The 24,610-nt window shown below is 44.0% G+C and overlaps 1 protein-coding gene across 4 annotated transcripts in view; it reads right to left on the reverse strand.

Moving 5' to 3' along the window:
• The window catches only part of AK7 (adenylate kinase 7), a 54,556-nt gene continuing 29,946 nt past the window's right edge, over positions 1-24,610 (reverse strand). The window contains exons 9-18 of one of the 4 annotated variants that reach the window (XM_033852549.2): positions 23,931-24,008; positions 22,665-22,814; positions 18,934-19,062; positions 16,734-16,866; positions 11,130-11,258; positions 10,628-10,696; positions 6,164-6,361; positions 3,503-3,723; positions 443-601; positions 1-147 (exon numbers count right to left, since the gene is read on the reverse strand). In XM_033852549.2, coding sequence (XP_033708440.1) covers positions 109-147; positions 443-601; positions 3,503-3,723; positions 6,164-6,361; positions 10,628-10,696; positions 11,130-11,258; positions 16,734-16,866; positions 18,934-19,062; positions 22,665-22,814; positions 23,931-24,008 — 1,305 coding nt within the window. In that variant the 3' untranslated portion in view covers positions 1-108. The remainder of the gene's footprint in view (positions 148-442; positions 602-3,502; positions 3,724-6,163; positions 6,362-10,627; positions 10,697-11,129; positions 11,259-16,733; positions 16,867-18,933; positions 19,063-22,664; positions 22,815-23,930; positions 24,009-24,610) is intronic. The other 3 variants (XM_033852551.2, XM_033852550.2, XM_033852552.2) reach the window with 3 other exon arrangements.

The raw sequence follows: 24,610 nt of genomic DNA on the forward strand, positions 1-24,610 counted from the left end.
AGAATTTCCCCAAAACCAGAAAATCATTTTTTAAAGAAATTTTTCAAATTACAATGTTAAAGTCATCTCCAGCTCTGTAAAAGTATATGACATGAGATCTTTAAAATTTCACTGCATTTCAGGATTGTTCTTGAAAAGATACTCTGCCTGTAATTGAGAAAAAAGAAAAAAAAGTCAACAATTTAGAATGTACTATTAATTTAGAATTAATAGTACATTAATTTGTACTATTAATGTTTACAATTTAAAAATGAAAGTGCACAAATTTTTTCTTTGAAATGAGTAACAAAAATCTTATTATAAAATGTGATGAAGGTGTTAGAGGCTATTTCCCAAATAACCAGACACACAATTTCTCTGTCTCAACTGGCTTTTCATTTAGATTTGGGTATATTTTATTTTCAAATTGATATAAAAAAAAAAAAAGCCTTCAATCTCTTACCAGAAAATCAACAGGATCATCGGGTCTGATCTTACAACACTCATTCAGACCTTGCATAAGCGTTGGCATGACGTGGGTCATTAAATAGTTTCTCAAGGGAATAGACTGGGCCTCCAGTAATTCTTTTTCTTCTCTTTTAACTTCCTCTAGTCGTTTACTCTACAAATAGAACATTCGGGGGTGCAATAAATAGAGGGAAAAAGAAGAACGGTTTCATACGACTCACCCCAGAGTGCACTAGAAGTAGATACTGCTATAAATGTTCATCATGTTATGATAAAGATGGTATTTCTAATTGACAGGGAAAATATGTAAGTGGTGTTTTAACAACTGCCTAGTCATATAGAAAATAATAAACTGGACCCCTACTTCACTTCTTTTTTTCTTTTTTCCAGCATGATTTATCTTTATTAATCACCCCTTTTGTTCACTTTCTTTTCTTTTTCAACATCTTTATTGGAGTATAATTGCTGTACAATGGTGTGTTAGTTTCTGCTTTAGAACAAAGTGAATCAGTTATACATATACATATGTTCCCATATCTCTTCCCTCTTGTGTCTCCCTCCCTCCCACCCTCCCTATCCCACCCCTCTAGGTGGTCACAAAGCACCACGCTGATCTCCCTGTGCTATGCAGCTGCTTCCCACTAGCTATCTATTTTACCTTTGGTAGTGTATATATATCCATGCCACTCTCTCACTTTGTCACAGCTTACCCTTCCACCTCCCCATATCCTCAAGTCCATTCTCTAGTATGTTCACTTTCTTAATTACTTAGGCAATCCAAATCCCTCTAGGACAGGCAAAAAGATGATGCTGATGATATGATGATGATGATGGTGATGATGATAATGATGATGATGATCCTACCTCACTTCTTAAACCAAAATAATTTCTAGCTGCCCAGATGAAGCAAAGTGAGAGAAAGAGAGAAAGAGAGAAAGAAAGAAAGAAAGAGAGAAAGAAAGGGAGGAAGGAAGAAAGAAGGAAAGAAAGAGGAAGGAAGGAAGGAAGGAAGGAAGGAAGGATCACAGAATCATAGAAGTGCTAATAGGGACTTCCCTGGTGGCCCAGTGGTTAAGAATCCACCTGCCAATGCAGGGGACATGGGTTCGAGCCCTGGTTGGGGAAGATCCCACATGCCGCAGAGAAACTAAGCCTGCACGCCACAACTACTGAAGCCCGCGCACTCTAGAGCCTGTGCTCTGCAACAAGAGAGGAGCCACAGCAATGAGAAGCCCGCGCACCTCAATGAGGAGTAGCCCCCGCTCGCCGCAACTAGAGAAAGCCTGCGCGCAGCAACGAAGACCCAACACAGCCAAAAAAAAAAAAAAGTGCTAGTAGAAACTCTCGAAGGTATTGATCTGGTGGACTTGTGTTATGCTCAGCATACAGCCCCCCTCTCTCAGGACTAATAATTCCAGATTTCCTTTGAGAAATCTCCCTTCTCAGCCTAGTGGATTGGGTGGGACTTAAGCCCATCAGTCCGGCCCACTCCTGGCCATGGACATTAGTTAAATGTGCAGCCAAAAGACAAGAAACAAGATAAAGATATAAAATACATTTACTGCCTTAGGTAGAATAAATGCAAAGAGGGAAATCTATTTTTTTTGTTTTTGTGTTTTTTTGGCATGCAGGATCTTAGTTCCCCCACTAGGGAACTGAACCTGTGTCCCCTGCATCGGGAAACGAGGAGCCTTCACCATGGGGCCTCCAGGGAAGTCCCAAGAGGGAAATTTAAAAGTATAGAAAGGGATAGGACGTGTTATGCAGCGGGGCGGGTGCTGAAATTTTAAATATGGTGTCCAGGAAAGGCCTCATTAGAAAGATGACTTTTAGCAAAGACTTGAAGCAAGGGAAGAAGTTAATCACACAGATGGAACTTTATTTAAATGCATGGAGATGTCAGAGGCAGCCAGGTCACAGAGGACCTTGGGGGCCACGGTAAGGAGTTTGGACTTTCATCGAACAGCGATGAACAGCCTGTGAAGCGTTTAAACAGAGAATTGACGTGCTGAATCTGTATTTTTCTTTTTTTTTGGCCCTGCCAAGAGGCATGTGGGATCTCCCCCGACGAGGGATGGAACCTGTGCCCCCTGCATTGGGAGCATGGAGTCTTAACCACTGGACTGCCAGGGAAGTCCAGATCTGTATTTTACTTTTTGTTTTTTTTAAATAAATTTATTTAATTATTTATTTATTTTTGGCTGCGTTGGGTCTTTGTTGCTGCGCCGGGCTTTCTCTAGGTGCGGCGAGCGGGGGCTACTCTTTGTTGCAGTGCGCCATTTTCTCACTGCAGTGGCTTCTCTCGTTGCGGAGCATGGGCTCTAGGCGTGCAGGCTCAGTAGTTGTGGTGCACGGGCTTAGTTGCTCCGTGGCATGTGGGATCTTCCCGGACCAGGGCTCAAACCCGTGTCCCCTGCGTTGGCAGGTGGATTCTTGACCACTGCACCACCAGGGAAGCCTAGATCTGTATTTTAGAAGGATCACCTGGCAGCAGCAGGGAAACACACTGGAGATGGAGGGTGGAGCTGGGGAGACCAGCCAGAAGGCATCACATCATTCTGGCACCCTGGTCAGGAGAAGGGAGCCCTGCAGGTGGATGTGAGTGCTGTTTTAGGAGGCAGAATAGATAAGACTCAGTGATTTGGAGAAGAAGGGTAGAATGAGGCTGACCACCCAAGTTGGATGGGTAAATGGAGGAAAACCAGATGAAATCACCAGGTTGACAGGCAGCAAATGGCACACTTTCACAACGATGTGTATTGTTAATGCTATGTCAATGGCTAGCTGTTATTATCCTTGTTATTTACCCTAAGCAAAAGACCGGGGCATCTTTTAAAAAATGGTACATATGAAAGAAATTTTAAAAAAAGAAAAAGAAATGGTACATATGACAAAACAAACAAAAACAAAAAAACAACAAAAATTTGTTTGGGGTATTTCCGAGACATTTCTCTATTAGCCGGATGGGAAGCGCGAGAGGCCGGAATGGTCTTGCCAGCCCCCAGCCCCCATCCCCCACCCACTCCCCCGCCCCGACGCGTGTGCACACACTCACCCACTCCTCCCAGCGAGCGATCTTCTCTGCCATCTCCGCAGCCTCCTTGTGCTGTCGCTCTGCCTCCTCCATGGCCTCCTTGGCCAGCCGTTCCTCAGCAGCCCTCCGCTCCTCTTCTGCCTTTTCTTCATCCGTTAAACCATAATTGCGAGGCTCCCCAATCTCTTTGATGAGCTGTTTGATAGCAAGTCTGTTCTGAGCGTCTTCGAGTTTTCCTACATCTTTAAAAACCAGAAGAGAGGAAGAGAGCAATACAGACATTTATAATCTGGTCCTGGGGCTTCCCTGGGGGTGCAGAGGTTAAGAATCCGCCTACCAGTGCTGGGGACACGGGTTCGAGCCCTGATCCGGGAAGATCCCACATGCCGCGGAGCAACTAAGCCCGTGCGCCACAACTACTGAGCCCACGTGCTGCAACCACTGAAGCCCACGTGCCTAGAGCCTGTGCTCTGCAACAAGAGAAGCCACCAATGAGAAGCCCGCGCACTGCAACTAGAGAAAGCCCGCGTGCAGCAAGGAAGACCCAATGCAGCCAAAAATAAATTTTAAAAAAATATACAATCTGGTCCTGCCTGCAATCTATTCTGAATCCATTTTTGCGAAAATTCTATTACTATAATCTTGTGATGGTAGATTGCGTAAATTACCATATGAGTGTTTCCTTTTCTAGTTACCAGCACAGTTTAGAATTTCTGGTCTCACTGGCAAATATCAGACTGGTCTCTGGGGGTCACAGGGAGCAAGACTGGGGCTCAGGTCTGAGCTGTGACGGTCACCACTGATTTGAATGGATGGATGGGCGTGTGGACCTCCTCAAAAGGAATGAGTTCTCCACTCCGGGAAGCATTCAAGCAGAGACTGGGGCACTTCACTTGGGGGTTTCCACAGAAGGAAGTCCTGTACTTGGAGGCTGGGCTGGGTGACCTCCAGGTTTCTTTTGTTTTCTGTTTCTGAGAATCAATGATTCTGGGACACTTTTTTTTTTTTTTTTTAATTTATTTTGGCCGCTTTGGGTCTTCATTGCTGCACATGGGCTTTTCTCTAGTTGCAGCGAGCTGGGGCTACTCTTCGTTGCAGTGCGCAGGCTTCTCATTGCGTTAGCTTCTCTTGTTGCCGAGCACGGGCTCTAGGTGCGAGGGCTTCAGTAGTTGTGGCTCATGGGCTCTAGAGCACAGGCTCAGTAGTTGTAGCGCACGGGCTTAGCGGCTCCGCGGCATGTGTGATCTTCCCGGATCAGGGATCGAACCATGTTCCCTGCATTGGCAGACGGATTCTTAAGCACTGCACCACCAGGGAAGTCCTGATTCTGGGATTATTATTTTATTTTATTTTATTTTATTTTATTTTATTTTAATTTTTTGGCCGCACCACCCGGCATGCGGGATCTTAGTTCCCGGACAAGACCAGGGATCGAACCCATGCCCCCTGCAGTGGAAACACGGAGTCTTAACCACTGGATCACCAGGCAAATCCCTAGGATACATTTCCAATTCATAAAAAATTAACTGTTTCAGTTAGCCTACTCGAATAGAAAAAAGTCCAAACTCCAGAATATGTGACTAATGTCAATATTAAGACCAAAAGAAGGAGAAGGAAAAGGAGGGGGGAGGGCAGGGGAGGAGTGGAGGAGCTCTAAGCCTCCCAGGACTCCAGGATCCAGATGCTGTCTCAGCTGGTTCTGGGGGATGAAGAGAGGCCTCGGGAGATCCCAAAGGTCAGCCTGGCTGCTAAGCTTCCACCAGGCTAGCAGTTTCTCACCAAACCCAAAGAAGAGGTGTCAAGACCCAGAAAATCAGAAAGGAAGTTCAGGGGCCCATCAAGCCAAGGGGAGGAGAAACAGCTACAACAGATTGGATTTGGAGGCAGGGACGATGATGGCGGAGGTGAGGCTGATGAGAGATCATATTCACTGGATGCTTGCTGGGTGCTCAGCCCTGAGTTAAGTGTTTACAGGAAACAGGAGGAATGCAATGAAGAGCTATTTGATTTCTGAGTAGCTAAGGGGCCAGCTGGCTGGTCTTAAAGGCCAGGAGCGGCTCTCTGAAGAGCACCAGTGTCCTGCAATGCTAGGGGGACAGGACGCTGCCCCCAAGGACACTGGGGAAATGGCCCAAAGCAGCTGGCAGCAAACCACATATCTTTGAAGTGCCCTTTAAAAAATACCAATTTGGGGGCTTCCCTGGTGGCGCAGTGGTTGAGAGTCCGCCTGCCGATGCAGGGGACACGGGTTCGTGCCCCAGTCCGGGAAGATCCCACATGCCGCAGAGCGGCTGGGCCCGTGAGCCATGGCCGCTGGGCCTGCGTGTCCGGAGACTGTGCTCCGCAACAGGAGAGGCCACAGCGGTGAGAGGCCCACGTACCGCAAAAAAAAAAAAAAAAGCCAATTTGGTAAAAAATTAAAAATAAATTAAAAATGCCAATTTGGTATTCAACTTCATAATATATCCGCATGTTTTCATATGACAATAACACCCGCCACACCACCAAATCCTCAAGTAGACAACTCCTCTGTCTTATCCTGTGACTTCCCAGGCCCCGGGCACACGGTTACACTGACCCGCCCTCCCCCAGCCCTATGAAAGCGTGCACGCAGTTGGCCGGGGGTCCTGACACCAGGCAGCTCTGCTCCACTTGCAGGTTATCCTTGAGTTTATTTCGTACCAATATGTATCGGATAGATTTCAAGTTCGTCAAAGTAGTTGAGGACAGTCTCATCTTCAGTGTTCCTGTCCCGGTAGCTGCTCAGAGCCCGGAGGAACTGGCCCTGGCTGTAGTGGGTCCCCGCCACGATGCTCTCGGGGAGATTCATCACCCGCTCCTTGAGGAACTCATCTGAGGCATCCAGCGAACAAACGAATTCTGGAGAGAAGGAGAAGCTCGTGAGTTAACACCGTGACTGCGGAGCTTGCAAGCATGTGCTGGTGGACGGGCCACTGCTCGACCGAATGTCTGGTTACCAGGTGGGATCTCCTGTCACGGCAAAGGGCCTGACAAGTTGGCTGCCTTGCTGCCTCTCATGGAGGACAGATGCATGCCAATCACCCATGCTTCCAGAGACCACACTGTGAAGCCCAATCAGTGGGCATTTTGTGAGATCTATTATTTTTCTTTCCCTTCCTTCCTCCCTTCCCTTCTGCTTTCCTTCCTTCCTTCTTCTTTTTATTTTAAATAAAAACAGCAGAAATTGTAAATGCAAATCTCTAATAACCCTATGATACCTGTCATCATCTTGTCACTTTCCCAGTACAATATCACAGGCTCCCAAAGAGACTCAAAGCTATAAGGGAAATACCTTCATGGCTGATTCGCCAACTTAATAAAAATAGAGACTCCCCTGGGATTTTAATTTTCCATGAGTTGAGCTCTTCCCTCACTTCATGCCATGGGCTATGAAACATCTATGGTCAGTAAAACATGGCCAACGCTTATCGAATATTTGATACACGGATCATATTAATGACAGTGATCATTTCACCCACCTGCAATTTTCTTTTAAACTGTAAGAGCAGCTGTTTCTCCAGTGCCTAGCACAAATTCAGTGGATATTTGTGGAGTGAATGAATGAATGGGTGAATAATTAAAGTGTAGATCTGTGTAACAAGCTTTCTAGGCGAGTTACTGTTCTCAGCTGTTCTCAACAGGACCAGAGTACCCTGGCGCCCAGATCAGTAACCAGGTGTATCGAAAATAACTTGCTGCCTATAAGAGCCTGGCAAAGCTTGGGACTGATTTAATTTTTATTCTAAAATTGGATTGGTTTGCCACATAAAAATGCCATTCTCACTTAACTGCATTCTAATAAGCTTTCTTGAGTGGGTGAGAAAAATAAGTGTATCGGGTAGAGTCCATAGTGTGGTGCTGACCAGGGGGCGTGGAACACATGTGAACTTCATCTGCTTTGTGTGAAAGCAAATAGCGAAAACAAAGGCTGAGGACAGAGCTTACAGAATAAGATCCTATAAACTCATAATCATTGTCTGATATTACCACTCTTCTGACCTATTTTACTTTAATTTCAATGCTCATCCTTCACCATTTGATTTGCACGAGTAACTATATTTTTCAAAAGAAAGGAGACATCTGGAGCCCCACATGCTGGTACAGTACTTAAATTGAAATTATGTCAATAAATTCACCAGAAATTGAATCTATTTAAGCTCTATGATCTAAGACATGTAGATCAAAACTTAATAATTCTGTTCATAATCTAAGAATTTCATGATGTAGTACTGTATCTTTTTTTCCAGTGATTGGGGGGGATGGAAGATTCTAGTTAATACAATATTGCAAATAATAAGTGATATACTTGGCTTCTAATTTTCAGAGTTTTAATATGATGAAATATATTTCCCACTAGATGATATATTTTTTAAAGTCCTTTCTCTTTTGTGATTCAGAAAGAACTTCAAGATTTTGCAGTGTCTCAAGATAATTATTCAGGACATCTACTGTCCTTGAACTGGCTGACTGTAGATAACAAGGAATAGATTTCTGCTTGGTGAGGTTGTATACGACAAAGAGGTCTATCTGGAGCCATGTGAAAAATCTATGTCTTAACACATTTTTCCATATTCATCACATAGGTATAGCTTTAAACTTGTCTCCTTCAACTAACAGATCTGAAAAGGATCAAAATGGATATACGCTAACAGTGATAAAATGCAATGATTTATCAATGAGAGATAATACCACCTAGGACTGAATTACTGTACAATCAAATGTTTCATCATTCAGATCAAGCACTGATGCTGATATTAAGCATGCTTTTTATTTTCTGTATCCTATGATGTTTTTGCTTACAGACCTAGGGAGAGAATGCCCCTCCCAGGGCTACCTCTGAAGATAGTAAACAATTCATTTGAAATGAGAGCACGCCTCACATATGCGAGCCAACCACGCCCTTTATATAACTCAGATAACAAACCAATATTTCTCCTGCCTTCACTCATCCCAGAGCCAGGACCAGGCAACTAGAGACCAAAGCCCACTGCAACTACTCACACTAGTCAATCCTCTAAAAAAGCTGTTTACTCTGCCCTGCTTTGCCTTCCCCATGGAAACCCCAAGAAAGGCTGTGTCCTCGACTTTCCCCTCCTCCTGACCAAGCCTGGTGCTTCCCCACGTGGCCCTGCATGGTTGCCACACTTCCTTCTCTGGGGAAATGTGAGTAATAACTTCTTCTTTCAATGGCATTAGCCTCACGTGTCTCAGTCACTGCCACAAGCTAAAATCCCGCAGCACAAATGAGACAATGATCTGATTTCTTTCAGGAAGATAGAAAATAATGACAATTTCTAGAAAGAGGCTAATTGAAAAGAACAGACTAAACATTCCAAAGAGATTACATCTTAGACATGTTTGGACCGCATCCGACAGAGAGGGCAGCCCAGGGGATCAGGACTAAGAATAATGCACCATTTTACCTCCTGCGTTTCCATTTTCTTATCTTAGGGAGGGGTTTCATTCATTCTGGTTTTTGGAGGCAGTGGCATGAGAAGACCTGAGTTTGAATCCAAGCCCTGCCGTTTACCAGCGAAGCGGACTTGCATTAGTCTCTGGGCTTCGGGCTCTGGATCAAGTAAACATGGGAGTAATTCCTACCTCACAGGCTCGTGGAAAGGCTCAATAAGCTCCCATCTTGTGTGGTGCCTGGTGCATGACAGATGTTGGGTTGGGGTGAATTTTATCCAGCTGCCTCAGGGGGAACGGGAGGATTTACCACGGGGTTTGCAATGAATGACTGTCGCCCAGAAGTGATCAGCTCTCATAAACTGGACAGACCTGGTTATTTAGACTAATCAACTTTACTTTTTAACTTTTTCTGAGGCAAACACATAAATTAATAGGGAATCTAAGACAGCCCATTCCTCCGGCATTTCATGTTCCTGCCTCAGGCAAATGGTAAATATCCAGCCCTGAGGATGACTGCTCTCTGATGCTCTCTGCTTCCAGAAGCTTCATCACAAGCTGTGCCTGGACCAGGGGCAGGAGAGGATTACAGCTGTGAACCGACTCTCCTGGGGACTTTGACACGGTGAGCAAGCAGGCCCTTCCGAGTCACAGCCTTGGGCTAAGTTCCTGAAAATAGCTGTTCTTGTATTCACCATATGACCAAAACTTGATTAAACCTCATGCAAACTGATAAAAAAAGAAAAAAACCTTTAAAGTTCATGGCAAAGTCACAAGAAATGCCTGCTCAGCAAATCCTTTTTTGTGGAATAAGTTGTTTATATTTCTCTTTCAAGGGTATGTTGTGAAAGCTCTGTGTAAATATGTAATAGGATAAACTTGCTGTGGAGTTAGGGACCCAAGCAGCTTTTACCTGCCCAGCCTCAATTCTGGATGCTTTTTTTTTTTTTTTTTTTGCTGTACGCAGGCCTCTCACTGCTGTGGCCTCTCCCGTTGCGGAGCACAGGCTCCGGACGCGCAGGCTCAGCGGCCATGACTCACGGGCCCAGCCGCTCCGCGGCATGTGGGATCTTCCCGGACCGGGGCACGAACCCGCGTCCCCTGCATCGGCAGGCGGACTCTCAACCACTGCGCCACCAGGGAAGCCCCAGTTCTGGATTCTGAATGTCCTCCAGAAAAGATTATGGCATGGCTAGCACCTGAAGCAGAACAGAAAGGAGGGGCAGTGATCTAGTCCCTGGGGGTCTTGCCAACTGACTCAGAAGCCAAGACACTGTACAGCACAGGGAATAGAGCCAATATTTTATAATAAGTACAAATGGCGTATAATCTTTAAAACTTGTGAATGACTATGTTGTACACCTGAAACTTATATAATATTGTAAATTAACTATACCTCAATTTTTTTTAAATACAGAAAGAAAAAAGTCAGGGCACCAACAGATTGGCTAATCTTTTGCTCTCTTACAGGAAGGAACAGCAGAAATGAATGCTCTCAAAGGGACTTCTGTCCATTTCAGAATTTTAATATCCCTGATATTTACCCCCAGTGAATTCTTTAGTTTGGAAGTTTGATTTTAAGTGTATCGTTTTACTTTGTTCCTAAAACAAACAAACAAAGCTATTTTATTCACATCAAAAGGATTGTTTTGGTACAAAAGAGATATCAAATGGCATTCCTTTAAATATGACCTTGGAGAAGTCTTTTAAACTTACCAGGTATGATTAATTTATCAAAGGGAAACCTTTTGCCTCTGGCTTCTTCCTCTTCCTCTTCCTCTTCTTCTGGTAAAACAAAATATACATCGTCAAGTTTATTACATATTATTACTAAGGATTGTGCAAAAAAATTTAAATACTTTGGGACTTCCCTGGTGGTCCAGTGGTTAAGACTCCACACTCCCAATGCAGGGGGCCTGGGTCGATCTCTGGTTGGAGAACTAGATCTTGCATGCATGCCGCAACTAAGAAGTCCGCATGCTGCAACTAAGAACCGGCCCAGCCAATAAATAAATAAAAAAAATTATTTTTAAAATAATTAAATATTTTAACTAGTAGTCACTAATGAAAACTAGCCATAACTAGGGAAGCCTGCATTTTAGGTATAGTCGCTCCGATTTTTTTGTTTATTTTAATTGTGACTACTGTTGCTCTGAACAATAAAGCTGTGACTTATTTGAATGTAAACATTCAAAATAAAGGTAACACCCACACTTACGGTTGAACAGGTCTTTGGCTTGATCATAGGTCTTTGGGAATCCATCCAAAATGTAACCTTGATTCTTGCAAGGCATGGATTTTAGCTTTTCTCTTATAAATCTAATTATATATTCATCTTCTAGTCGACCTAATAAAAAGAAAAAAAATATTACTGTGCAGTCACATTCTACATAACTAAATTGAGTTATTTGTAGTGAGGTGGATGGGCCTAGAGTCTGTCATACGGAGTGAAGTAAGTCAGAAGGAGAAAAACAAATACCATATGCTAACACATATATACGGAATCTAAAAAAAAAAAAATGTTCATGAAGAACCTAGGGGCAAGACGGGAAAAAAGATGCAGACCTACTTGAGAATGGACTTAAGGATATGGGGAGGGGGAAGGGTAAGCAGGGACAAAGTGAGAGAGTGGCATGGACATATATACACTACCAAACGTGAAATAGATAGCTAGTGGGAAGCAGCCACATAGCACAGGGAGATCAGCTCGGTGCTTTGTGACCACCTAGAGGGGTGGGATAGGGAGGGTGGGAGGGAGGGAGACGCAAGAGGGAAGAAATATGGGAACATATGTATATGTATAACTGATTCACTTTGTTATAAAGCAGAAACTAACACACCATTGTAAAGCAATTATACTCCAATAAAGATGTTAAAAAAAATTTAAAAAGTAAAGTGATCTCAAAAATTCTTGTGTAGTCAAAATTACTATTGAAAATCTCTTATTTTTGCATTAAAGTGAAAAATATGTGGTTTTGTATTTTGAGCACAACACATGAACTCTCATGCCCAATAAAGTAGGAGAACGCAGTGAGCCTGTCTGCAGGAAAGAACACAATCGGATGCTTATGTCTGCGCTTCCAGAATGTTCTTCCGTGGTCACAACTTTTGGTTGAAGTTGAATGAGGAGTAATTGGAGGGATCCAGGGTGTTCTCACTTGCCAGCAGGATTTACTCAATTCTCTTTTGATATATGCTTCTATAACCTTAGTACGTGAAAATAAATGCTTCTGTTGTGAGAATTTGGTGGGACAGTATTCATGCGTGCTGATGCCACATGATTTATTTTTATTTTTTATTTTGGCTGCACCGCACGGCTTGTGGGATCTTAGTTCCCCGACCAGGGATCAAACCATGGCCCTCGGGCAGTGAAACCCCAGAGTCCTAATCACTGGACCGTCAGGGAATTCCCTACACACAATTTATTAATAGTAGGTGCCCAATAAATATTTGCTACATTTGAATAAGAATCAACCTTGATCTTGACCCTTAAAGGCACTGTTCTCTTTAAGGCTGCAGAAAGGAGCGTGGCCCCCTCTTCCCTGCCTTTTCCAGTGGGCACTGCAGACCTTCACCCCACTGGACAGTTCCCTCTCCAGCCATGGGCACAGGGTTCCTGCAGTTGCTTGGGGGGGGGGGGGCTGAGGACGGAGGAGTTTGTTCTAAAGCTATCACAGTGTTTCCAAGACAATATGATGTAACTCCTCCAAAATATTCATCTATCATGTAATTGTTGAACAGCTATCATTTCCGAGACACAGCCCTGCCCTTACGTGGCTTAGTGTATGCATTACAGCAATACAAGCTTGACGAGTTTGAGAAATTGATCTCCAAAGCTCTTTCTAGGGTAGCACTATACTTTCAGTTTATTGGTGGGTCTACAATATAAAATAATTTGGGGTCTCTTTTTATTACTCTGTTAATGACAGTAAAATGATCTCATTAAAACACCTCTCCTTTCTTCTACCTTTCATTGCCACACGAATCATTAGGCAGTAACTGATTCAGAAAATAACTGTGTCTTTCAGAAATTTAAATATTATGGCAGAGACAAAAAAAATAATCAAAGGTGTTATTTAACATAATGAAATTCCTCAAAATGATTTGATGTTACTTCTCAGGAAGGTTCAAAATGCTGTAAAGAAATAAAGTCACATTCTTTTCTTGTTTTTTTTTTTTTCCGCCACGCAGTGCATGCGAGATCTTAGTTCCCCAACCAGGAATCAAACCCATGCCCCCTGCAGTGGAAGTGCAGAGTCCTAACCACTGGACCTCCAGGGAAGTCCCTAAACCCACATTTTAAAAATGTCAAGGGGGGACTTCCCTGGTGGTCCAGTGGTTAAGAATCCGGCTTCCAATGCAAGGGATTCAGGTTCAATCCCTGGTCTGGGAACTAAGCTCCCACATGCCATGGGGCAACTGAGCCCGCACCCCACAACTAGAGAGCCTGTGTGCCGCAACTACTGAGCCCATGCGCTCTGGAGCCCATGTGCCGCAACTACTGAGCCCTACTGAGGGATACACTAATATCAAAAGACAATTTTTATTTAAACATTCTATCTTCAATGTTCAAAAGCTACGTTGGTAAGGAAAGGCACATACTCGGAAATCTAGCTTCGGCCCCCTCCAAGGCATCCTTTGGTTTATTTCAGGCAGTGAGCTTTGCCATTCATTTGTTTGTTTTAGAAATGTGTTCATTACGCCAGAAGGGAGCTTGAGGGGCAGTTTATGATAACTATGGAATGTGAGTACGCAAAGGGCCAAGCCCAAGCGTCTTTTTCTAGAGAACTGTGACCTCCTGGAGATACACTCGTGATCTTGACCGGTGGCGTTGAGCATCTCGGAAGGGGATGGTCACTTCTGTTTTAAAGTGAATGAGCACAGCCCTGCTGGATGGCCTTTAAAACACCACACTGCTTCTTCTTCTTTTTTTTAAATGTGAAGTCTGCCTTTCAAATAACAGTAATGTTTAAAATGCTAATATTAATGCATATTCATAATTACTAAAACTTAGTTTAAAAACAGATAGCTGCAACCAAGGTTTTTAAAATAATCCACACACAGTAGAGACACAATGCTATGGACATAAAAGTTGATACATTCACATACATCCCCTTCCCCAACTTTTCATTTTCAAACTCACAGAAAAGTTGAAAGACTAGTTCAATGATCACCTGGAATCCCACCAACCAGTGGGATTCCGTGCCTTCTAGTGCATTCACCGAGTCCCTAGTTTAGCTGAACGGTCAGGGGCCGACGGGAGTGGAATCATGAATAGAAGAGGATACGGAGGTGTCTCACTGTGGGATTGTGAGATCTGTCCTGCTGGAACCCTTAGAATCACATGATGACACATTGGTTCACGTGAGGGAGAAGTGTGCTAACCTCTGCGTCCTCGTTCTGTGAAATTTCTACATAGGTTAATGCCATGGGTTCACAGGTGTTATTTTGTTTAAACATGACCGGGGTCCGTGTTTCTAGTTTCAGGTAAATATGAATAGGAAGGAGTTTGGGACAAACTTGAAGAAAAAAAGTACTTTCCTAAGGTTAAAGGGGACTGACTGCACCGTCGCCATCTTGTAGGAAGTGGGTGGGAGGGCATACTGACAGTAGGCAGGTTTGTCTCCCTCCCCGTTCCCCTCTGAAGACAGAGGCTGCTGACCCAGTTTGGCCTCTCTTGCATCTGCAGGAAGAACAGACTCTGCTGCCAAGGACAGGCCCTTCTTGAACTTGGGTGACGCAGTGACTGCTCTCAGCCATAATTCTTGTTCTGTGTGGTCACCTCCCTGGACGTGAAAAGAGCCCAGTCAGTACTTCACGTCATCCTGTTACACGAAGTCCTTGGACAAGACTTTTGGGTCCTTGCAGAGACCAGTTATATGTTCCTGTCAGCAAATGCTGTCCCATGTTTGTTTCTGGCCCTACGCCCCAGGCTTACAGCGTATGTACACATGGCCATGTTCACCTGTGGATTCCTAAAACTCCCAGTCCCCTGCCCTTTCGTGTGGCCTTGCCAGACTTCCTTCCACAGGTGTCCTCACAATGGAGTGTCTTATTTTGTTTTTTCCCCTCTCCCAAAAGGTAGGAGCCAGGATGCTATTAAACTCTAAAACCAAGATAGTGATTCCCCAGTGTCACAGGCGAGGCAGGGGCAGTGTCATATCTCAAAGTGTTGATCTGCGTTTTCTGCGTACCTTTTCCTCTGGGCCATTGATCTGGGATTCCAAATTCCATATCCTCCTGGCCCAGCCCACACCAAAGCAGAAACCCAGACTCAGACGGTGAGCTGGTTTAAGTGAATGCTCAGTGTATGCAGACAAAAACATTTTCTCCACTCCATAAACTAGATTGGAGTGGCCTGGGGGAAGGAGAGGAAAAGGGGTAAACAGGACTTCAGAGGAGGGTGTGAAGGGATTACTCCTGACGAAGAGCAGCTGGGTCTAAGACTACGCCTTGAGGGACAAAGGGTGGGGTGCCAGAAGACCCGAGAGGGGAGGGCGGTCCAGAGCGGGGGGGGGGGGGGGGTGCGGGGGGGGGCCAGGGGAATGCAGTGGGTGGTCCTCAGGGGGAGGGCCAGTTTGTACCTCTGTCCTTCTTCCCTGACCCCGACTGGCCCCAGCTCAACCCTGGAGGATCAGAGACAGCCACCAGCAAGATGGGAAAAGTAAGAGGCAGGAAACCAGATGTGCTTGATAGGATGGGAGGGGGGGAAATTCTCCACTGAGTCAGAGTCCAAACTTGCTTACACGTTGGACTGGTTTATAGCCAATGCCAGTATTACCAGTTTGATGGAGGTTCTCAACTATCTAGCTGTAAAAAATGAAATGGTTTTATTTTTCTCATAACTGCTGCTGACTGCTTTCCTGATGGGTGGCAAGCTCCCTTAAAGACATCTCAGTTCAAAACTTAGTCTGTGATTGGAATGGACTTCTGAAAGCATGAATAAACAGAGAGCCCACTTACTTATTATCTAAGAGCTGCAGTGGGACCAGCCTGAGATTCCATCCAAGGGTGGGGAAAGAATGAGTCCGGAGCTTGAGTTTAAAGGGACACCTCACTGGGATGCAGTGTTCAACAAACTGGTTCAAATTACCCCGTGGGCAAGAATATTTTTCTATTTATTTGTATTTCTTCCTGAATGAATTAATTATTGGTCCAAGTTATTCATCCATTTTTTTCTCTTCGGGGTTTCATGATTTTCTAATTAGTTTGCCAGAGCGTTTTATGCATGAAGGCTATTAACTCTTTGTCATATTGGTGGCAAATACTTTTTCCTGATTTGCCCTTTGCCTTTTAATTAATGTTTTTTGATGCTTTATAAATATTTATGACTACACATTTGATTGTTTTAAAACTTAGGTAATTCTTTCCCATCGTATAACCAATAGTCAACAAAATGTTAATGGGGGGGGGGGGGTTCCCTGGTGGCGCAGTGGTTGAGAGTCCGCCTGCCAATGCAGGGGACGCGGGTTCGTGCCCCGGTCCGGGAAGATCCCACATGCCGCAGAGCGGCTGGGCCCGTGAGTCATGGCCGCTGAGCCTGCGCGTCCGGAGCCTGTGCTCCGCAACGGGAGAGGCCACAGCAGTGAGAGGCCCGCGCACCGCAAAAAAATATATATGTATATATATTAATGGGGATTTTTTCCCCCAGGGTTGAGATAGTGAATGATTTTGTGTGTGTGTGTGTGTATGTGTGTGTGTGTGTGTGTGTGGTTGTTATAATTTCTGTACTTTGCTTTTAATAGCAAACAAGTAGTTTTTTATAACAAGGAAATCAATCCCACCGTTACAAAAGCAGTGCAGCCGTGTGCTGTGCGGTTACCTGCGTTGTGCTCCAGGCTTTCCTTGATGCCATCCAAGAACTCCTGAGCATCCTCCACGGTCTCCGCTTCCTCCTCCTCTTCACCTTCTTCTTCTCCTCCTTCCCCTACATGCTTAGGTGTAACGATCGCCTCCTACATACCACAGGGATATTCAAATCAGATGATGCCCTGCGTTGATTGGCTGCTATCTGGCGAGTGATCCTGGAAAAGGCTGGTACCCAAACAGGGGAGGTGCTCAAGGACAGCTGTGCAAAAGTGGTCAGGATGCGTCTATCTATCTACGAAGACAGATAAGAGCCTCCGGGGGGTTTCTTACTCTATTTTAGGAGAATAATCTATTTCTGTGCTAACGCCAGAACTACTTAAGAATCAACACTTTTCTAGGAATTCCCTGGCGGTCCAGTGGTTAGGACTCCGAGCTTCCACTGCAGGGGGCCCAGGTTGGATCCCTGGTTGGGGAACTAATCCTAATCCTGCAAGCTGCATGATGTAGCCCAAAAACAAACAAACAAAAAAGAATCAACACTTTTCCAAGTATCAGGTTGGATCTTACTTGGGGGACACACATTTTGTAGAAATCAAGACTTTTAATAATCATCTTTGGAAATGTATCTCAGTACCTACCATTCCCAATAAAATGATAAAAAGCAGCTATTTAGGGAGAAGGAGGGACAGCAGAGCACAGAGACTTTTCAGGGCAGGGAAAACTACTCTGTATGATACTATAATGGTGGACACATTTCATTAGACATTTGTCCAAACCCATAGAATGTACAACAGCAAGAGTGAACCCTAATGTCAGCTACGGACTTTAGGTGATATGGTACGTGAATATAAGTTCATTGATGTAACAAATGTGCCACTCTGGTGGGGTTTAATGATAATGGGGGAGGCTGCCTGTGCAAGGGGTAAGGGATGTAGGGGAAATCTCTGTACCTTCCTCTCAACTTTGCTGTGAACCTAAAACTGCACTAAGAAAATAGTCTTTTTTTTTTTAAGCTGTTGATAAATGGTCTGATAATACCCTGAGAAACATACATCAAGAATAAAAAAAACCTGGGTATATATCCGAAAAAAACAAAAACTCTAATTCAAAAAGATATGTGCACCCCAAAGTTCATAGCAGCATTATTTACAGTAGCCAAAATATGGAAGCAGACTAACTGTCCATCAACAGATAAATGGATAAACAAGATATGGTGTGTATATGTATGTATATATATACACACACGCATACACATACATACAATGAAATACTACTTAGCCATAAAAACGAATGAAATGTCGCCATTTGCAGCAACATGGATGGACTTGGAGGGCATTATGCTAAGTGAAATAAGTCAGACAGAGAAAGACAAATACTGTATGATATCACTTATATGTGGCATCTGAAAAATACAACTAGTGGGGCTTCCCTGGTGGCGCAGTGTTTGAGAGTCCGCCTGCCGATGCAGGGGACGCGGGTTCGTGCCCCGGTCTGGGAAGATCCCACATGCCGCAGAGCGGCTGGGCACGTGAGCCATGGCCGCTGAGCCTGTGCGTCCGGAGCCTGTGCTCCGCAGCGGGAGGGGCCACAAAAGTGAGAGGCCCGCGTACCGGAAAAAAAACAAACAAACTAGTGTATATAACAAAAAGGAAGCAGACTCACAGATGTAGAGAACAAACTAGTGGTTACTGGTGAGGAGATGGAAGGGGAAATGGGCTAGGTAGGGGGCAGGGGATTAAGAGGTACAAACTATTAGGTATAAAATAAACTACAGTAAGGATATATTGTACAACATGGGGAATGTAGACAATGCATTTTAATAACTATAAATGGAGTATAAGCTTTAAAAATTGTGAATCACTACACTGTACAACTGTAAGTTATATAATATTGTACATCAACTATACTTCAATTAAAAAAAAAAGAATAAAGAAACAAATGAAAATGTTCCAGTCAATAGAGAGAATGCAAGATATATTTTGAGCAATAGCTGGAGAAAGACTAAATTTTAAGGGCGACCCATGAAAGAGGCTTCCAGAGGAAAAGCCATGTGGGTTTCTGTGTTTTCATAATGGAGCCAACAACAAAATCCAATTAAAATAACAAATCTCTTTGTAGGATATGCCATGGAAAATTAGTGATTTCTTAATTATGAGTAAGACAAAGCATTTTTAAAATATAAAAATTCACAGTAAAGTAGTTAAAAGTGTTACCAGTTTTGCTATGGCTTCGGAAATGACATCCTTCAGTTTAATGTGATGCAGTTTGTAGTATTTGGACAACACTTCAGCGATGCTGGATTTTCCCACAGCAGGAGGACCAAGAATGCAAATCTTGATGGGCTAAAAGAGGAGAATAAGCGTCATACAGGGAGCTCTGAACCATCTGTAGCTAGACAGTGTTCTTTATTTCAAGGGTCGCGGCCCTTTTAAGTCTCGGGATCCTGCAGGCTGACTCTCACTCCTCCATCAAGACCCCAGAGTCACTTCCTCCTGGTGTTTAATGAGCATCCACTACGTGCCCTGAGCTGGGCACGGGGCACACGACACTCAGCAGGATGTGAACCGAGTACTCAAGCATCACATGCTACCAGTTTCATCTTTGTGGTGCTACTCCTGTAAAGACAGCAGAGAAATAGAATTTCTGGTCCACTATGCAGGGTGCTTAATTTACTGCCTGATGAACATTGTTTCTGGACTAAACTTGGTCTTTAATTAAACTTTTCTTTTTAAAAACAGTTAATTAAAAAAAAATAGGGCTTCCCTGGTGACACAGTGGTTGAGAGTCCGCCTGCCGATGCAGGGGACGCGGGTTCGTGCCCCGGTCCGGGAAGATCCCACGTGCCGCGGAGCGGCTGGGCCCGTGAGCCACGGCCGCTGAGCCTGCGCGTCCGGAGCCTGTGCTCCGCAACGGGAGAGGCCACAACAGTGAGGGGCCCGCGTAATGCAAAAAATAAATAAATAAATAAATAAAAATAATAATAATAAAAAAATAAATGAAAACAGTTAATTTATCCTAGTTTTTAAAAATACACTCATTTTTTAAATTTTATTTAATTTTATTTATTTATTTTTTTTCTGGTACGCGGGCCTCTCACTGTTGTGGCCTCTCCCGTTGCCGAGCACAGGCTCCGGACGCGCAGGCCCAGCGGCCGTGGCTCACGGGCCCAGCCGCTCCGCGGCACGTGGGATCTTCCCGGACCGGGGCACGAACCCGCGTCCCCTGCATCGGCAGGCGGACTCTCAACCACTGCGCCACCAGGGAACCCCTAATTTTATTTTTTATTAGTTATCTATCTTATACATACTAGTGTATATATGTCAATCCCAATCTCCCAGTTCATCCCACCACCACCACCCCACCCCTGAACCCCCCGCTTTCCCGCCCTTGGTGTCCATACGTTTGTTCTCTACATCTGAAAAATACACTCATTTTTTAAAAAAGTTTCTAGAAGTTCATCACATTCATAACTGGTGTGCAAATGTTTGTTTATTTCTAATAGAAATAAAAACATCAGTGACAAATAGTCATTTCTTTCGGAATGGCCCAAACAGTTGTGAAACTAAAGCCTGGTATTTTGCAAGGCAAATTTTTTAAATTTTAAATGAAAAAATTTTTTTATTTAAATCATGCCATTGAAAAGCATTTCCATGGGCAGAGTGTCCATGTGTTTAAAGACTACATAATTTCATGCACAGAGTTGGTTATTGTTATTATTACTACTATCATTATTATTAATACTACTACTATTGTTATTATTACTATTTGTCAGATGAGGCAGCCAAGGCTGTGAAGGGAGGGAGCAGGGCTACTGCAGTGGTACTGGGTAAGGCAGGGTGGACGTGAATGACCCTGTCTGCTTAGGGACAGGCTCTCTCAGGGTGATGGCAATGACCAAGATGGCGGGCAGTGGAGGGTGGCAGCGGTCAGGAGAGCATCTCTGGAGCTGAGTCTTGATGGACAGGGCTGGGCTCCGAGGTAGGCATGGTGCAGTCACCAAGGCCTGTTGTCCGGCTGTCAACTGGGCAGGTTCATATGCCTTGTTTCATCCACACACCGAGGGCGGATCTGTCTCCTGGGGTAAGCTCACCTCATCTGGGTACAAAACCAGAATGGTAGTTTATTCAGTTATAATGAGAAGTAGGGTTGCCACTGAACTCAGAACACTCCAAGTGCACGTGTCTGGCACATTTACCCCTCAAGGCGGACACGTTTAGAAAGTAGCTTGATGAGCTTTGATCAGACCAAGGAGAGTTGGATGGATGGACTGTTGAATGGTATTAGGTCAAGGTGATTGGATGCACCTGTCTCCGCACAGGGATGACTTTGCCTTGCTAAAGGAACTGGAGTTGTGGAGGCCCTTGGCTTGAGGCTCCATCTTGCTGGATGTCGCTGGTGTGGCACTGTCTACATTGTCCTTGGTCGTGTTTCCTGTTCTATGCTGCCAAGCTGACCAATGCCCCCAGGGATGGATAGACTCAGTTTAATTTTTAGATATGCTTACTCCTTCTATCATGTCCTGTCCAGTTTTGCTAATCAGGAACCGTATGGTCTCTTTAAGGTGTCTTGTCCCATCCCTACTCTGACTGGGTGTTGTTTTACGTTGACCCACAAACGACAACACTAGTCTAACCTCTCAGGTTGCTCTGTGCCTCGGGACAGCCTCCAAGTAGAGCCGTCCTGGGTGTCTCAGATGCTTAAAAGGATCATTGTTTCTTTTTTTTTTAATTTTTAAAAAAACTTTTTGGCCGTGCCACACAGCATGTGGGATCTTAGTTCTCCAGCCAGGCATCAAACCCGCGCCCCCTACAGTGGAAGCGCTGGAAGCGCAGAGTCTTAACCACTGAACCACCAGGGAAGTCTCCAATCATTTTTTTTTTGTAAAGTGGTACACCTTTTTTTTTTAATTACTTACTTAAAATTTTTTTTAAATTTTTTCTTTCTAGGTTTTAAAGTGGCACATCTTTTACTGCTTCTCAACAAGGCATGCTTTGCCCGAGAATATTGTTCTTAGGATACAATGGCAACTCTACTTGCTTTTACGCAGTATTTCCATGCACGACGGCAATTCAACTATGACGGCACCTGTCACTCATAGACTATAGCTTTCGAAATGCCTTCTCCTGTCACATTTACTCTCATCTTTGGAATGCCTCCCTGGGATAAATCCAAAGATGTGGGCAAGGGATGCATTTGCCTGATTTCAGAGACGGGTGTGTGGAGGCTCCCATAGTAAGGCCATTCTAGCTAAGTTGGCATCTTAGCTAATTTGAATCCCTGACTAGCTGTGTGACCTTGAAGAAATTGCTCCATCTTCTAAGCCTTGGCTTCCTCGTCTATATATGTAGATAAGAATATCTATGAAAAGTTGTGGTGATTAAAATGACTGGCAAATCCCGTGGCCAACAAGAAAAGGTCAAAGTAATCATCAGACGTCCCCACCTCCTACCTACCCTTTTCCAGATGTATACCCGGGGTGAAACAGGCAGGCCAGTCAGGTACCAGACACTTTCCCTTATAGGGACAACTCTGTGACCATCAGTCTGGGGCTTCCTGTCATGTTCAATTTGTGTCTAGCATAACAACCATCTCTGTCAACTTAAAAATTTTTAATATTCAATTGGCAAGTATCAATAGAATATAGAGGTAGATTTTTTTGGCCTGAGCAATAGGTCAAATTTGAAAAAGAACTTGAGGGAATTCCCTGGCGGTCCAGTGGTTAGGACTCCATGCTTTCACTGCAGGGGGCACGGGTTTGATCCCTGGTTGGGGAATTAGGATCCCGCAAGCTGCGTGGTGTGGCCAAAAAAAAAAAAAGATTGAAAAAGAACTTGAATTTAGAAATTCAGACATTTGAAAAAGTACTTTCATTGGTGTAATTACACCAAAAGTTTCGTTTACTTTGCTTAAATCAGAAGCTTACACAGGAAGTGGTTATAGTTACCAATAATCTTCTGCTTTGCTTGTACTCTTTGAGGATACTGTTGATATTTTCCACAAATCCTGCTTGGGCGAACCATCGAATGTTAAAATTTTCCTTCACAATGAGTGTTTCCATTCTCAAATTGACGAGTAAATGGTCAATATCCTCTTGCTAAGAGATAAAGGAACATTAGAGATTTGTCCTTTTTTTTTTTTCCACTTGAGAGTTATAACAGACCCAAATCACTAAAGTTACTGAAGAAAAAAATATGAACACATTCACTAAAGATGGCCGTCAACTAAGGCAGCTCTAAGTTTTGACAGACCACCTGCTGTGAGACTCTGTGACCCTAAACTTCCCTCACATCTGCTCTCTTGTGACGGGCAGCATCCTGGCTGGTACAGTGACACAAGCAACTCAAAGAGTAGGGAGATACTAGAAGCCCAAGTGGAAGGTTTCCTTCTTCCTTTTTTTTTTTTTTTTTTTACAAATTTTAATACTACCTATTTTTTGAGTAGTGCAATTACACGGTTCAAAATCCAAAAGAACAAAAAATATAGGGGAAACTTATACACACTACCATATATAAAATAGATAACCAACAAGGACCTACTGTATAGCACAGGGAACTCTACTCGGTATTTTGTAATAACCTATAAGGGAAAAGAATCTGGAAAAAAATATATATATGTATAACTGAATCACTTTGCTGTACACCTGAAACTAACAGAACACTGGAAATCAACTATACTTCAATTAAAAAGAAAAGTAGAGGGGAAAGCACTCCCTTTGGTCCCCATCACCACCCATCCAGTTCTGCTCCTCAGAGGCAACCAACGATATCAGTTCTTTCAGAAACATGTTCCAATGCACCGTTTTGTTGCAATTTATTCCTAAAAATATTATATTCCAAAACAAGCTGGAAGAATGCACTGTATGACTAAAACCGTACTTTCGGCGCTGCTGTGATGGAATCAGAAATTCAGGTTCCTGTTTGAATTTTTGAAAGAGGCCGAAGAGAGCAACACCCAGTGTTTGTCTAGCATTTTACACATCAGACAGCTTTCAAATACATTTTCTGACCACAACCTCTGAGGGTTTTCAAAAAAAGAAAAAACAGAAACCAACAGGCTCACAGAGGTGAAGAGGAAGTTGCGATAGCTAAGATGGCCAGCTGTGCAGGAGGAGGTGAATTGAACTTGGAAGCCAGGTCTTCTGACTCCAAATCCCTCAAGAACCAACACCTTTAGGACAAGAGTAGAAAAAAAGAATCTCTTATATACTAACTGTTAAGTCCTTTGTTAGGAAAGCATTTTCTTTGGGTACTTTCTGGATTTTCCCAGGGCCAGTACTTTTACTGATGCACTGTTAGAGAAACATAGAATTATTATTTGGTTGACCTGTAAGATTTCAATATAAAATTTCTCAAATGAATATAAACATAACTGAATACAAAAAAAAAAATTGCAAAGCAACGGGGGAGAACACTGAGGGTATTCACCGGTGTATTTTTTCCACACGTGGTTAAAGAGCACAGAGATGAATAAGGCCCCATCTCTGCCCTCAGGCAGCCCCCAGCCTGAAAAGGGAGAGACAGATGCTTGTGTGTATTGTCTGATCTAGGCGTCTGGAAAAGAGGGGCTTGCCCATGGGGGAGGTGGGATGGAGCCAGGAGGGTGCAGAGGAAGATGTCTGAGCTGAATCTTAAGAATTAGTGGGGGTGGCCAGGGAAAGGGCGAGAGAAGGCTGCACTGGCTGGGCCAGCTGGGCCATAAGGTGACAGGTGGCTTTAACCAGAGCAGCCCAGATAGGAAAGGGGGCCCTCAGAAACCCAGATCTCCTGGAAGCCGCCAGTAGGTTTGGTGAACTTGACCACATGAGTACTTTGGGGAACAATTCACAGATAGATTTTAGTATCGCGGTGCGTGATTTGTGCGTGTGTGAGTCCTACAGTGGACTTTTTTTGC

This window comes from Tursiops truncatus, chromosome 2, assembly GCF_011762595.2.
Source record: "Tursiops truncatus isolate mTurTru1 chromosome 2, mTurTru1.mat.Y, whole genome shotgun sequence".
NCBI classification, from domain to species: Eukaryota; Metazoa; Chordata; class Mammalia; order Artiodactyla; family Delphinidae; genus Tursiops; species Tursiops truncatus.